The 15918-nt window shown below is 42.6% G+C and overlaps 1 protein-coding gene across 1 annotated transcript in view; it reads right to left on the minus strand.

The window, feature by feature from the left end:
* Window positions 1-15671, minus strand: part of fam20cb (FAM20C golgi associated secretory pathway kinase b) — a 50472-nt gene extending 34801 nt beyond the window's left edge. Inside the window, exons 1-3 of the mRNA XM_035659463.1 lie at window positions 14363-15671; window positions 13979-14154; window positions 9890-9968 (exon numbers count right to left, since the gene is read on the minus strand). Of these exons, the coding sequence (XP_035515356.1) occupies window positions 9890-9968; window positions 13979-14154; window positions 14363-14865 (758 nt within the window). The 5' untranslated portion in view covers window positions 14866-15671. The remainder of the gene's footprint in view (window positions 1-9889; window positions 9969-13978; window positions 14155-14362) is intronic.
* Window positions 15672-15918: the final 247 nt, after the last annotated feature.

Here is a 15918-nt window from a genome sequence, read left to right on the forward strand (position 1 = left end):
GGATACTTCTGTAAAACTAGAGTCGGCTCGCCCCGTGGCAGGATAACAAATACTGTGTTTTATATGAACCACAGAGCACGGCTGTTTCTTGGGGCCATCGCAGCTTTCAGATCAAAAAAAGCACCAAGCTTTTGGTTCAATTTTTTGTAGGTATGTTTGCCTGATTCAGAACTTCTCTCTTTAACTGATGATTCAAAGTACATTCTCCCCTCTATAATTAATGACACTGACGGCACTTTTATCCACAACACATTTGGAGCAGTTTCATCAAACTCTGGGAGAGTTTACAAGTCTATTTGGCCAGAACATTCAAATAACCCACCCAACACAGGTGGAAATTCTTCTTCCAAGAGAAGTCTGGTGCTGTTTCTCAAGTGAAAATCCATCTAGGCCAACTCCAGGAAACAAAAACGCAAAGTTTGAATGGTACACAATGACGGATGTTGACATCTGATAGCCAGTGACTGAGCAAAACAAACTGCAGTTCGGAGTGATGCTCACGCTCAGTTATGTCTTCACATGCTCTTAAGTGGTATAAACAGCTGAGAAAGTAAATGAGTCCATGACTCTTGGCTAAAGTTAAAAGGACACAAGTTTTAGATTTATTTAGATTCACTGCTGCCAAAATCTCTAACCTCGTAAGATGACAGGTTTCCAAAACTCTGTCCAGTAAACGAGTGAGTTTGTGTGACTTTTGTTTATAAGTCCTGGTTTTCTTATAATCATGCAGCCTGAGACTAAATAAACCAAATACGGAAATGTAATAAGATTGGCCGAAAATCAGCATATGGTGTGATCACGCCATTAAAAGTGTAAAGAACAACAATTTAAGCTTTACATATTTGTTTAATGAGGTTCATTTTTATCCTCATGAATATTCAAAATACTGTTTCCACTTAACTCAAGTATGCAATACCAAATACAGGACACATGACACCGTCCTTTTCTCTCTTTGTTCACTGATTCACGAAAGACATAAAAGGCTCATTTCCAGTCATGAAACTGCCTCCATGCCTCTGCTTTCAGCATCTGGTCCTCAATAAGAATGGCAGCGTGGAGGGCCCGGGCCCAGGCCAGATGAATCAATGTCTGCTGCGATTGTCACATCAGCCGTTGAGGTGTACTGTGTCCAGACAGAGAGTAAATCCTGTCTTTGAGTGACAGCTTCTTCAAAGAAAAGAGACAAGATGACAGATGGTATCAAAGCCTGCATTCCCACAGAAACACAGAGCTGGATCAGGTTCTCTGAAATGTTCATGGGCGAGTAATTAAGCTTCTTTTTTATTATTTCTAAGAAAAACAATGAGGGAGTTTATCAGGGATGAACTGCGTTTATGGCGGCCCAGGAACAACTTGCCTCTGAGACTGCGGAGAAATGGCAGCACAGCACGTATTTAAATGCATGCATGCGTGTGCCTGAGTGTGTGCAGCTCTGTTGGTTGCTCAGGCACATAGACACAAACGTGCACACACGTGCGCACACACAGATGGCAGAGGAATTTAGCCGAAGCTTTGATATGCAGATTGGATGCTGGCTTGTCATTTCTGCTGGCTGCAACACTGTGTTATCGTTCCTTCAGCACAACATTAGAGCTGATAACATTTACCTGAAGGGGGCAGTTGACTGATAATATCGTCAAGACATTTCTGCTCCTGGAAGGCCTGCGTGGAATTTGCCATAACAGTATCACTGCAGAGTGGTGCTCATATGCACAGGCACGCACATGAGTATAAGCACACACACATACACGCACACACACACACAGATCAGTACACTAAGACAAAGAATATGACCACTTTTTGTCTCCTAGGCAACTACAGTATGAATACTGTGACAGTTTGGAACGCTGTATGTCCAAAGTCGTCAGATGTGGCAGTAAGACCGTGAAACTCTCACACACACATCTCAATTGCAGCGACGGTGGTGCAGAGTGAGGAAGTCGTGAGAAGACTGGATGCTGAGTTTTATAGAAAATGCAGGAAAAGAGTGTAAAACAGAAGAAAGGGAGTGGATGTTAGCATTTTAACAGACATGTCAAACTTAACGATTATGCTAATCAACTACACTGATTAAAACTGGCACTGTGTGTTAGAATACATTACTGGGGAAAACATCACTGGTTTAATAATATCTACATTGTACATAAATCATGATGGCTGATTACTGTAGATGGCAGAATGCCAACCGTACATTAACAGATTATTACAGTGGGCTACTTGCTCATGTGCAGCTTTTTTCCCCCATCCCCACTAGACCATAGATTAGTTGCGTAAGCTTCTGCTACTGAGTGCTCATAGCATGTTTTTCTAAAGTACAGTTGGCCATAGTTCTGCACTGCTTATTGTCCATTACCATGCCAACTTCAGCCCCATATTAGGGGTTTGTTATCAGCGTGGGCCAGTTTACCTTTTAATTACAGGGTATTTCATAGCTGCAGCCTGCACCTGCTTTGTAAATAGTTCCTCAACCACTTTTATATCAGAACATAAAATTCAATTAACGATGTAAACTAGAGGGAGATATTTTTGTCTAATGGAAAATATGTTCCCCATGTACAAGAAAAGTGGTTAATTTAATAGTCAGTGTGATATGGGTTAAAAAGCGTTTCCATGTGTGCCAATCTTTGACCAATATGTACTGAAACACAGACAATCTATCTATAAAACTGTTTTTATACAAATAGGGGAACAATCCTGTTTTGGGCTTTAACCGTCTGGTTGAATAAAAAGCGATGATTTATTGGAACCAGACCACTGAATAACACAGTCTGCATCAATGCCCTATGGCACTACCTTGTACAATATTGATCATTTCAGTTGTGCTACTTTCTATCGAAATTGCACAGAATAAAAATGAGCTGGTTCATTTTTCAGCACATTTCCAAAGATGTGAATCTGGCAAAATGGAAGCTTCATCTAACTCTACCTTTTCTTTTTCTTATTTCTGACATGGAAGCCATACAGGTGTATTAGCCTGCTATCCAATATATTTCTTTAGATATATTCGCTCTGTAGTAATACCACTTTTGTTGTCAGTTTTCCTCCATCTCTTGACATGTGCTAAGAACAGACTAATACAGGGGAAAACACTGTGCTCGACATGATCCCTGTGCACCAATGGCCTGCAGTGTGTCACAGTCTCTGCAGGGAAGACAGTAAGGGGGTCAGACTACTAAGCCTAAGGGGTTTATTTGATCATACTACTGCACTCTGAAAAATATGTTCAGCTACTGCAGATTTTATATACAATACATGTGATGGCTGGTGCGTGTGTGTGTGTGTTTGTACTGTACTTTTTCCTTTCAAACCGAGCACTTGAACACACATTTCTTCAGTTACTCCCAAAATTTTAGCTATAAACACTTTAATTTCTGCTTCAGCACAAACTGCAAAGCGCACAATAATACCCTAGTGAAACAATTATAACATAGGGGGAACAGTCAAAACATTAAGCAGGGAGCAGTGCAGAGCCTTAAGTGCTGCTAAATCACACATCTCACAGTGGCTGTAATTTTAGATTAATTATTCAACTGTTTTCTCTAGCAACAGAATCGGTGGTACAGCAGAAATGAATAGAACAGAGATATTTCCTGAGGTCAGCCAGTACGTAGTAAGTGATTATAATACTCTACTATTATTCATGATCCCCAAGTGTTTCGTTTAAGATGCGGAGCATGTGCACTCTGTATTGCATTTACAGTCCAGGTAGACTCATATCCTGATTATGAGAAACTTGAATGTGATAGCTGGGAGACACAGAGATATAGAAGTGCAGTTAATTCTTTTCCATTATATTCAGTGTTTACTTGACTATACGGGGATAATTGTGATTGTAATTTGAGTATGCATAAAAACTGCTTATATCAGATATAACCTTCACTTGAATTAAAAGTGTGTAATGCATGCAAATACATTCACAGTGGATTTCACTGCCTATTGTGTGCCACGAGCTTGTGCAGTATATATCAAATTATTCTTGTCATGTTAAAATGCTTTATGTCATGGTTCAAAGCATCATTTCAAGATGTTGTCCAGCAGTTTGTGGGTTAACATGGTACGTTCTACCCCTCCATTCACACACACACACACACCCCACAGCTCTTTGCATTGCCACTGTGCTGCTGTGAATTTCCTCTATTTCCAAACAGAGCTGCACTCATCATCTGTGTTCTGAATGACTTGTCCTGAGGCTGTTCATCCCTCTATTTCCTGACTCAAAGTCAGAGCACAGGCACAGAAGACCTTGTGAATACAGTACAGTAAACAAGTGCACATGCACACACGCTGACAAACAACCAAACTGACAAATATATAGGAAAAATGAGGGGCAAAAACAAAGGTTGGTCCACAGAGAAGTCAGTTTGTTTGACACGCTTTTGTTCTGCAACATACAGGAACAATCGTTGAATTGTCCTGTCTTTTATCAGGCTTTCAGTGTTTGCCTAGTTCGAGGACAAATCTGGGCAGCTATCAGCTTTAAGCAAGGATAATAAGGGTTTTTGTTGAGACTTGCCCTCCCCATCTTCAGACAAAGCTCCCTCAATCTTTTTCTTTCACCTCCCACGGCTGATGCAGCTTGATGATACAACATTAACTCTTATAAGCAGCCAATGTTCCACTAATATTTCACATTTAACACAGACATTTCCTCCAGGCTGTTATTTGTGCTGCTGTCAATATGTTATTGACACAAACGAGGTGACATTATGTGGCTCCCGTCTCTTGTCTCTCCGACCTGTCAAGCTAAAATTACTCATGGAGGCACAGATATAGATCGCTCGACGGGGAGGAGCAGCGGAAAAGAGCAGATATCTCTTCTAGGAATACTCAGATTGATTTGCGTATGACTGAGCCAACAGTCGGCTGATTGACAAGCGATACAATTAAGTGGAAGCGGGAAGGAACGGAAGACCATCATTATATCAATCATCAGTCCCTTCCTCGCCTTCCTTTGTCGATCATCTGCACTCATGATCTAATGAGCTTTGTGTGCTCTGAGGCAAATTTCAATGTAAATATTACAATCATGTCTTCCTGAGAGAGAGACAAGAAAAAGAAGACAAAGAAAATATAAAAATAAAAGACTAATTTTCACTGTCAGTGTTCTCTACCCAGACACTCAGGTTCAAAGTACTATGAAGTACAACGGTACAGCTGGAACACAAACACACCGTACGACACACGGCCTATTTCAGTACACAGAGGTACTTGTAACAGAGGTCCCTTGTGGTCCTTAAGATATTACATGCATGCATTTGTATTGCATTGACATTTCTGACAGCAAAAGGCACATTAAATGTATCAGTATTATTTGAACTTGAAGGTAAGCTTTTGAAGGTACAAAATGTTTTGTTGCTGGAGCACTCCTCCCAAAGGGACTGTACCTTTTCAAATGATTTTTTTTCTACAGCACTACAGAGTGCCGCCATCGGCTACCAGTCCAGTGTAGTCATTTCCTCATAGCTGCTGGCCAGAACGGTCATAATTGGTGACACTTTCAGCAACATAGCTTTAAGATTTCTGCTGTAAGTTACAATTCAACAATACTTACAGTATGCTCAATCAAATAGCTAAAAGAAAAAGAGAATAATTATGCACTCACAGCAATATTAAACCACATGAGCAGAAGGAGCAGGCAACAAAGCAGTTGCCATAGCTCTGTGATTTAGGAAGGTTGATGGGGACACACAAAGGCTGACAGGAAAGGCTGGGAACACCACTCAGCTCACAAGAATTAAACACAGCGTACAAGAATTAAATGAAAAACATCGCCATTTTCTGACTGGTGTCTCCCTCAAGGATAGCACAGCTAGCATAGCTACAGCATAAGACTAAAAAACAGGTGAAATTGGGACTATTTTGTTCTTCTTCCACCAGCATTTTTTTTCATTTGAGGTAGAAATCTCAGGTTAAGTCCCTGTACCATGTCTTCTAGAGGTTTCTAATGTTTTGTGTTTATGTTTAGTTTTTTATTTGTTCGTTTTTATGTTTTCTGCGTGCGCTGTCATGGAAGGTTGTTGTTCTTGTCTATCATTATTACATGCACTGATTTAAAGATTTCTAAACTATAATGCCATTTTAATGGTTGCCTGAACTATAAATGCCCATCGAAGGACTGGCATTGTAAATTAGCTCATGCTCGCATGCAACTGTCTGTACTTCTCCATTACAAATCAACAAATCAACAACAAAAAAACCCTAAAACTGATCTACTCTGTATATTTTGACAAATCAACATGTTTTCACCCACATATGTTAAGTATACACTCCCAACATGACAGCGTAAACTGTTTGTTTACGAGAACAAAAGCAGAAATTATGGAAATGCCACAATTTGGGGTTATTTCAGTCCCGGCCACAGGCATAACAGGATGCGGAGGATGACGGAGATGATAATTGAGCTTAGTCATCAAACTCAGCTTTAGTCAGGTTACAATGCAGTTGTTGTGATAGAGAGTACAACTATGATGATTTCATCTGTCTACGCAACACAGGGCTGGGCATCAGCTGGGAGATTTAGTGCCATGCCTTGAAGCCTCTGTGATCTCCCACTATCTGTAGACTTAACAAATAACAAAAAACAAGCCTCTTGTTGGATTAGACTAGTTAAGAGTTGGTTTATTCCATGTCTGGAAAACTGGACCGCAGACAGTGGGCTGATTCATCGATGTTACATCATAGTGGACAGGTACTGTAGGCCAAACCCCACCACGACAAAACAAAAGCACTGACCGTAGTATTTGATCATGCTCTCTCTCTGAGGAAAAACGAAAAGAAGAAAAGAGAATACCTAAAGGATCGATACGGCAAGCCTGTTAATGGATTTCTTCATCTGTGCCATTCATTAAAGAACGTGCGAGGGAGAGAAACAAACGGCACAGAGAGAATACTGAGAATGGGAGACAGGAGGGCCGATAAACAGAGGGAGCAGAGCACAGAGAGAGAGAGTGCAGGTTTCCGCAGATATGGATGGTTGGAGGGTCGATCGTTACCCAGACACTGCATGCATGCCTGCCTGCCTGCCTTCGCTGCCTGATTGCCTGGCACACATTTGCATTAGAGTTGAGAGGAGCCGAGCAGAAGAGCACAGCCGGGGAAGTCTTTGATCTCTCAGCCTCTGTCTCTTTGATGCACCATGTGGAAACACACCAGCAGATTTGGGAACTCGGAGATGATGTTGGGTGTTAAGTGGGTGTGTGTGTGTGTGTGTGTGTGTGTGCGCGCACGGATGGATCTTGGCATGTATGCAAGTGCGATCTCTGCAAGGGAAATGATGTATATCGCGGAAATGACTGTGCAAATCTGTCAAGACCTTGATTGCAGTTCAAATGAGCACACCCACACACACACACACACACACACACACACACACAGACACATGCCAGCATGGGTTGCCCTATTTTGTTAAAGTCAAGTGCATTCAAGCAGGAGGGAATGAAAAAAAGCCCCCCTTCACTCTTCAGGATTATCAAACATCACGGCGGCTCTGACAACCACAACTGTCAAGCAACAGATTTACATCCAACCCCACCACCACGCGCTTTTCCCGGAAAATGTCATTTCACATTCCCGTCTGGGTTAAAATTTGAGGCAGTGCACCGAGATAATCTGTGGATTTTCACTCTGTGCGTGTATCGACAACTCTCCCTGCCCATGTCTCTCTCTCTCTCTCTCTCTCTTCTTTACCCCCCATCTCCTCCTGTCCTTGCCCCCTCACCCTTCCTCCCTCCTCTCTCTGGCGCTCCACACCTCTCCGCTCCCCTCCCTTCCCTCACCTCAGTCTCATCTCTCCTCTTCCCCGGCCTGTCAGAATGATTTCAGGCTTGTTGCGTCTGGCCTGACTTAGTGTGGTACGATTGAAGCAGTAATTACTACAGTCTCTGAATAGCTTTTCCTCCCACGGAAAACCTCGCTACCTATCATCCACAGGCTTAACCCCGCTCTCCACGCTGACATGTAGGGGCCAGACAACAGTTTTTTTTGTGTAGAAAACCATTAACCCACAATTAAATTACAATCACCATAACAAAGGACGGGTGACATTTAAATCCACCAATCGAGGAGGGATTAGGAGCAAAGAGCACTTCTCTTGGGATGCGTTATCGTCTAAATATGACAGTGTGCATAAAGGAATCGTGAATTAATCAAATATTACACAGTATCTACCAGTGGGGCAGTGTTGGTTAGACTTATCTTCTTTACAAGTTAAGCCAAAGTGTATTACAGGGTGTGCAGAGGTAAGCTTAGCTTCAAAAGGAGAGGAAAGTGTTGCTTTCACTCCTCTGCACCTTTTTATGTGAGATGTTAATGATACGCTGTATTTCACTGGTTCTCGTATCACAATTGGAAAAGGATTCAGAAGAAGATGAGGCAAAGAACTGAGGCTTGGCGGTTGGATCACAAAGCTCCCAGCAATTATGTCTGGCACCATTATAGAGAGCCGGTTAAAAAAAAAAAAAGACAAAATATGTAGGCCTGGGGTTAGCAAGAGCGGTAAACCAAAAATACATACCATAAATTCAGCTGTTAAATCATCACATTGGACTAAACAATAACACAAACAAAAACTGGTGCTTTTGATCTTTTTCAGCTGCGTTTTACATTTATTTCAGGATCTAATATGGGAATAATTCAGCTCTATAATGGCTTTTTCAGGCAATTACACTTGGGACAAACATAAAAAGACAACAAGAGTCTAGTCATGCAACTCTGTGAGGTTGTACTTAGGCACAGCGGTTCTTTGAGATGGAGCTAATTTTAATCATGCTAACATGATCCCTATGACAATGCTGACATGCAGATGTTTAGTGGGTATATTTACCATATTCACCATCTTAGTTTAACATGTTAGCATGCTAATATATGCTAATTAGCACTGAATACAAAGTACAGCTGAGGCTAATGAGAATGTCATTAGTTTTGCAGATATTTGGTCTGGAACAAAAGTAATGCCCAAATTAAGATTCTGACCTAATAATGGTGCTAGATAAATGTCAGGGGATCACTGAAGGTTATTACTCAACCTGAAGGGGACATTAATGTGTGTACCAGATTTCATAGTAATCACAATCTATAGAAATTGAGACGTTAAACTCAAAACCACAAATGTCAAACTCATGGTGGCGCATATGAAAAAGCAGTTCAAGGCAAAGTCATTAGGATTCATCCTCTGGGCACCATAGATATATGTATCAAATTCCATAGCAATCCATCCAATAGTTGTAGCGATATTTCAGTCGGGACCAAAGCGATGGACTGACCGACTGACTAAAAGATCAACATTGGCATCCCTAGAGCCACACCGCCAGCATATGGCGAAAAAGTTCCTGTACACATATCACATGTTGACAACAAGACAGTGACATTTAGCTCAATGGATGGTTTGAGATTACGAAAACACAGAAAACCGATCTGATGAATCCGTCACAAAACGACACAGCCAGTGACGCCTGAGGGCAGAGGTTCCAACACGGCCACTGAAAGATGTGCTGTGTCACCTGACAGCCCTATGAGGTGAAATGCCTACTCAACATTTGGCTCTGACACAGCAGAATGATGTCGGCCTTCAATCGAATATCAAGGTTGTGCTGAAATGAAAGCAATTTGATATAGCCAGAGAGGAGAATGAGGAAATGAGATTGATGTTGTGAGGAGAATGAGTAGGTGGTGGGATGCGAAAAGGAAGTCAGTAGAGGTAGAAAGCTGCACAGTTGCTGTTTTATGCTGAAATGGCACTCAAGTTTTAACACGATATGAAAGAGATTGCTTTTTCTTAAAGAGAGTGGACCCGACACTGAACAGTAGAGGAACAGAGATGAGAGGGCAGTTTACCCAAAGGGCCGAACACATACGACACGTAAAATACATTTCCGCTGAGGATCAAACTTACTTCATGGGTTTGAAGAGAGCCTGGCCGTAGTTCTGGAAAGTCATGATGAGCTTGAGCTGAGTTCCTCCAGACTTCATTGCTGTTGAAGTGAAAGAGATAACATTGCTATTAACAGTACATTAACTTAAGGCAACTATCAAGATTTTACCAAATAAATGAGCTGTGTGGGCTTACAGTCCTTTTGGTGTTAGCTAGCTAGCTAGCTAGCATAGCTGTGCTTCAAAATTCAAACTAGCCAAAGTATAATTTTTAGGAAAGCTAATTAAGTCGGCTGCTGACTGTAACATCATATTGAATATCTCATTAAAATAAGTCACTGCCTTCAATTTATTTGACCAGTGTTTAGTACTTTAGTTTAGTAGTTAGTGGTAAAATAAATTGAGGGCCAATTTGTATTTGACAGAACTGTAGATTTTAGCTTTTAGCTTTCTTCACCTCCAGAGCAACGCTGCTTGGAGAATAAAACTGATTTAAATAATGGACTTAACTACAGTCGGCAATAAATTAACAAGATGATACACACATTAGGCAGCAGACAATAACTGTAAAAAGTCAGAAAATAGTGAAAATTGACCAGCACAAGTTCTGAAAACTCAATGTAATGTTTTTAAATTGTTTGTTTTGTCCAACCAGCACTCCAAAATCCAAAATAAATCCAATTTCACAATATAAATCAGAGAAACGCTGCAAATCCTCGCCCTTTAATGAGCTTTAAAAAGGTTAATGTTTGACGATTTGGCTTAATAAATGATTAATTATTACTGTTGCTCCATCTATTTCTTGAAAATGCCCCCTTGAACTTTGAGTCCAAGCAGTGGATGCAGGCTTCAGTAACCCTCCTCATTTCAACTGTTTACTGAAAACATTTCTGCCTCAAATATACAAAAAAGCAATTGCAGGGAAAAAAAACTTAAGCTAAGCATGCTAAGGCTCCATGGCGTCATCTAAATTAACTACTGAGAACAGATGTATCCTGCATACAACTGAGGGTGTAGTAGGTCGTTATTGGCCAAGTTCTCTACAATTAAACTAAATTAAATAAGACCAAAAATCAGCTATACACAAACACTTCACTCACACAAACACATCAGCTATCCACTGTTCAAAGATAAGACTATGTCCATAAAGGCATGATAAAATGGGACTATTTTCTGTTCATACAAATGTAATATTGACTGATTTGAATTTACATTTTAGAGACATGTCATTGTACACCTGTAGACTGAAACATCAATTTCCTCTGCCATGTTGAAGTACACCATTTTGTATGTAAGCTTGCATATGTGCGTGGATGTGTGTTTGTGCGTCTTTGCGTGTGTGTGTGTGCTTTGAGTGCTGATGTCACAGTGTTTGTTTGATGGGAAGGCAGCATGAGGGGGTGAAGGACAGCCAGTGCTCGCCCGACGATCTCTGTTCCTCCGCTGTTTACTCTCTCTGTGTATTCTCTGGAGGGTCCATCTCTCTCTCTCTCTCTCTGTCTCTTTGTGTTTCTATTCATCCTCCTATCCTTCATGTTTTCTCCCTTTTTGTACATGATAATGCAGTCTAAAGGCACTTGGGGGACTGGGCTCAGTGCTGGGGAGAGGACTATACGGAGCTAGAATACAACAAAATTCGCAAAAGCCACTGAGCCTGTTCCTTTTCTTCAACTGATCGATTGAAAGCAGTGTTTTGGTGGCCCTTTGCCAAAGAACAACCTTCTCAATCAATGTTCTCATTTATTTTTACATATGGGAATCATGAGGACAAGCTAAATGTTTACAGAGAAAAGATTTACAAGTGGAAAGATCAATGTCAGTCTGACCTCACCTGCTGCTCTGTGAAGTTGTGTGTTGGAGACATTTTAAATAAAGGCAAATCTAACTGTAATTACTAGGAACTCATGCATGCAGAGCAACTGTATATAGCGCTTCATTTCAACCTTCACACACATTAAGCAAACCGTATTTGTCAAGACTTCATGTTGCAAGAATGTTTATCTTCTTTTTTTGAGCTGCAGCCATCAAAGTCACAGACTTTTACTATCATCTGTAATAACATTTATCATATCTGCTGCCTTTGCACGATATGTTTTCATTGATGAACGCTGCTCAAAAGAGGTTACGGTGTATAATACATCCAAGCACTCCTAACCTTAAGTTTAGATAATAACTGACTACTATTGGCTCCTATTGGTATTCTGCCCCAGGCCTGTGTTAAGGCTCTGTAATTACTGAGCCACCATGTACTTAGCTGGCTAGAGACGCTGAGAACTGCTTCCTCTATCCACCCAGCCTAAGAGACAGAAAGCAAAAGGGAGAAAATCTGAGAAAATGAGAGAACATCTGGAGTAGAAAGACAGAAAAGAATGAAAGAAATTGTTCCTTTAGTGACCAGACAGGGGTGCTGGTTTTATAAACAGCTAATCCAAGATAAGCATTTAATCTTTGCTATAGGCCAGTTACAGTTTTGTCATTGGCAGACGAACCTAAAATCTGCAATCAGTTTTTACAGCGAGCGCAAGATGGGCGACCATGAGTCGACAAGCACTCTTGGAATGTGGGAGCTGGACCGAGCCAAAAAGAAAGACAATCCCCCCCAAAAAGGGAAGAAAAAAAAGCAGAAATAGATTCCATATAACAGCCCCAGCATGGATTATCGCCTCTGTCAGGTATCTGCTTGCACTTGCAGCAAAGGCTTTGCGGCTTTCTGTAGAAAGCTACATTTACGCTGCACACACATAAAAAGCCACAGCATTTGATTTGAATCAAACTGGGATGTGTGGCTGACTGATTTGCATCGAGACCAGGTGTTCTCTCAGGCTTCATGTTTTCTACTCTGACGCTTTGTGGGGAGACATGAGAGAAGAGATTGTGCTGTTTTATTATTCCCTCAGCCTTGTAAGGCACGCGTGTGCAGGCTGATCAGATTCAGCGCTGTCGTACGATAGCCTGCAGCTGACTTCCATCTCCGTGCATACTTTTGTGTGTGTTCACATCGCTGTGGCGGCGGGGGGGAGCACAATTGTCCATCACTTAGGAGCACCTCCCTTCACTCTTAACCGGTAGACTCAGTTACATTAGGCACGAGGCATGCATAATGTAACATGAGGCATACATTCCCCTTTGGCTTACTGTTAAGACTGACACTCATTGTTTCTGGATTGGGCTCTTTTCCACCCAGCTGGGCTACTTTTTATTTGACTGGGCAGATAAAATTTGGGCCACTTTTTGTTTATTTGAATGAAAAAGCTTACAGATACAGTCCAATCAGCCTGTTCTCTTCGTATGGTACTATGATTCATACTGACATGGCACTGATGACCAACATTTCAGCTTCACTTTTCCTTTTTATTTTTATCAGTTGCAAAGTCATAGCTCTGTGAAGCCTTGTGAAAGCTTATGTCTGTTCGTATATGTGTCATATAAAATATAACGTTATGCACATGGAGATTGTCTTTAATTGCTCTAACAAAGGTTTCCGGTTCACCTAAATACCCAAATTCCTTTCTGGCACCACAGAACAAAGCCAATAATGTCCGTTCTTGGTACGTTACATTGTTATTAAGATCAAATGTTTATTCAGTGAATAAATATATGTAAATATCATCAGATACTCCACTATGATTGGGCTACTTGGCGTCAGTCAATCTGGCAACAGAGCTGACTATGTTTTCTCAAATAGGAGACCCATTAAACTGAACTTTCACCTCTGCACAGCACACAGAGACACCTAGCCAAAAATGGCACAGGTTTAATCAATGAGCACAACCAATATTTTGGTCCATCAGCTGGTGGCCTGTCGAAGGGTCCTTGATCAAGACACTGGACTCCCTAATAGCTTGTTTATTATTGGTCGCCAATGACGTGGTGTTGGTACTAGAAAGGTGGGTAAACCATTCATCCTCCAGCTAGTGACATATGGCAATATGAACACAAATCTGATCACCATTAAACCTCAACAAACCTCAAAAAATGAATGTCATGGTGACTTGTGTGAGCCTAAATGAAGAGTCAGTTTGGTGTCTTTAGACTAAAGTATAATTCTGACCCTCCATCTCCGCACTCCTCCTGGCTGCTGCTGCCCTCCCTCTGCTTTCTTATGACTCACCGACGCTGGTGATCCTCTGGGTAACCAGGTCCTTCAGGAGAGCATCGATAACAGGGTTGTGCCTGGAGTACAATTCATATCGATTAATCCCAATGTGGAAGCGGAGCCAGTTGGGGTACGAATCGGCTGCCAGCTCTCCTGTTGGGCTGAACTCATCCATGTTGCCTTCAGCATTCCTGCGTGAGAGGAAGAAGAGAGGGGAGGGGGTGAAGGGATAGGGAGACAGAGGATTGTCAGGTTTTCATGTGAAGAGTGACAGCTGTTGTGCAACAGCCCAGATGCACAGTTACATTAATGTGATTGCACGGAACTAAACCATAAGCCTTTTAATGTGATCTTTAGACAAATTATAAAATGTTTATTTAGAGCTTTAAAGCACTTTACCATGCCTGGTCCTCTGCTGCTTTGGGGTCAAATCTGATGTCCGTGTTGACGTTGAAAAGCGTGTCCTCGTCCGTCAGAGGTGGCACGGATCTTTTATACAAGGGATGCTCGTAGAGAGCCGACAACCTTGAACCCTTAACCGGCATGTTCTTGGTCACCGAGGCGTCCTGGATGAACTGCCTCTTCCGCTGCCCGAGATGCTCGAGTCTCCTGAACGCCTGCGTCTTGTCGCCTGTAACCGGGATCCTCTCCAGGGAGTGGGAGGAAACGTTTGAGCTGGGCTCGTTGCTGAAGTCCTGGAGGATCCGCAGGGTGTGCTTGTTAGGCCAGCCCTGCTTCCCCCAGCTCTGAGGCTCCTCGCTCGGTGTGTGGGAGCAGGAACAGCCGCTGTTGCTGTGCCTCTCCAGCTTTGGTAACAAGTCTATCATTATGTGCATCGAGCATGCAATAAGGAACACCATGAGGATCAGAAACCGGAATTTGCGCAGGAGGATCATCTTCATGGTCTCCCTTTTGAGCAGATGTGAGTATTTACTGCAAATGATGAGCACGCAGATGAACAAACTGACTACATCGCTGATGATGTTTATTAGACTGGACGCCAATCTAATGAAATATACATTAAACACGTAGGACCCATCTTCACTTGCCGTCTTGAGTAAAGGATTCAGTGTTCAGCCTTTTGTATTTTCAACATCAGAGTCCTGCTTTATCCGCGCGGGGTGTCCAGGCGAGATTTGTTGAAGCGCTAAATCATCCGCAAGCGTCCAGGTAAAGCAGGTCGAGTCGGCTCAGACCAGCGGTCGATTTGCGCAAGCCACATCCTCTTCACGCCGCCGCTCTCCCCTTCTCCTGCCGACCACCAGATACCTCAGAGGGAATACAGAGCGGCAGACGAGTTAGTAGGATCCACAAGCAGCTGTGACACGCGGAGGGAAATGATCCGTTAAATGTGCGTGTCCAAGAGGTTCGAGTGCGCGCATCGGTCTCACCATCCGACCTCGATCCTGTGCGGGGAAGAGCGGCAGCGGATCAGCTGGGACCCGGAAAAATAAGCACGGGAAGTGCAGCACTTCACATTTAAATGTTATTGTCGGGGAAAGTCCCCGAAAAGTAGTCGACGCGTGTGCTCTCATCCACCTCGGCGATCCAGGGTGCGTAATTCTGTCAGCTCGAGTCCCGAGTAATCACCCCGAGGCGAGCCAACGGAATACACTGCACAGGTAACAGGAGACAGGAATCCTCCCGCAGGACCAGGCAACCTCTAGCAGTACAGCGGGATAAGAAAATGCACCTCTTGTAGCATGTGTGAATCTGGGTGGGTGTGTTAAATATGATGATGAAGCCAAGACTAGATCCAGCCTTTGCGCAGCGTCACTGTGCGCAGATTGGCTGAGGGAGAAAGAGAGAGAGAGACAGAGAGAGAGAGTGAGAGAGACACTGCGACCATGTGCGGCATATAACTGCTCGTCTGTATTCCACTTGGAATAAATCCTCCCTGCACATCCCGGCTGCGCAAGAAGAGGGCGTCTTCCCCCTGGCCAATATTCAGCAGC

Source organism: Morone saxatilis, unplaced genomic scaffold, assembly GCF_004916995.1.
Source record: "Morone saxatilis isolate NCDOM2014 unplaced genomic scaffold, NCSU_SB_2.0 Contig1, whole genome shotgun sequence".
Taxonomy (NCBI): Eukaryota; Metazoa; Chordata; class Actinopteri; family Moronidae; genus Morone; species Morone saxatilis.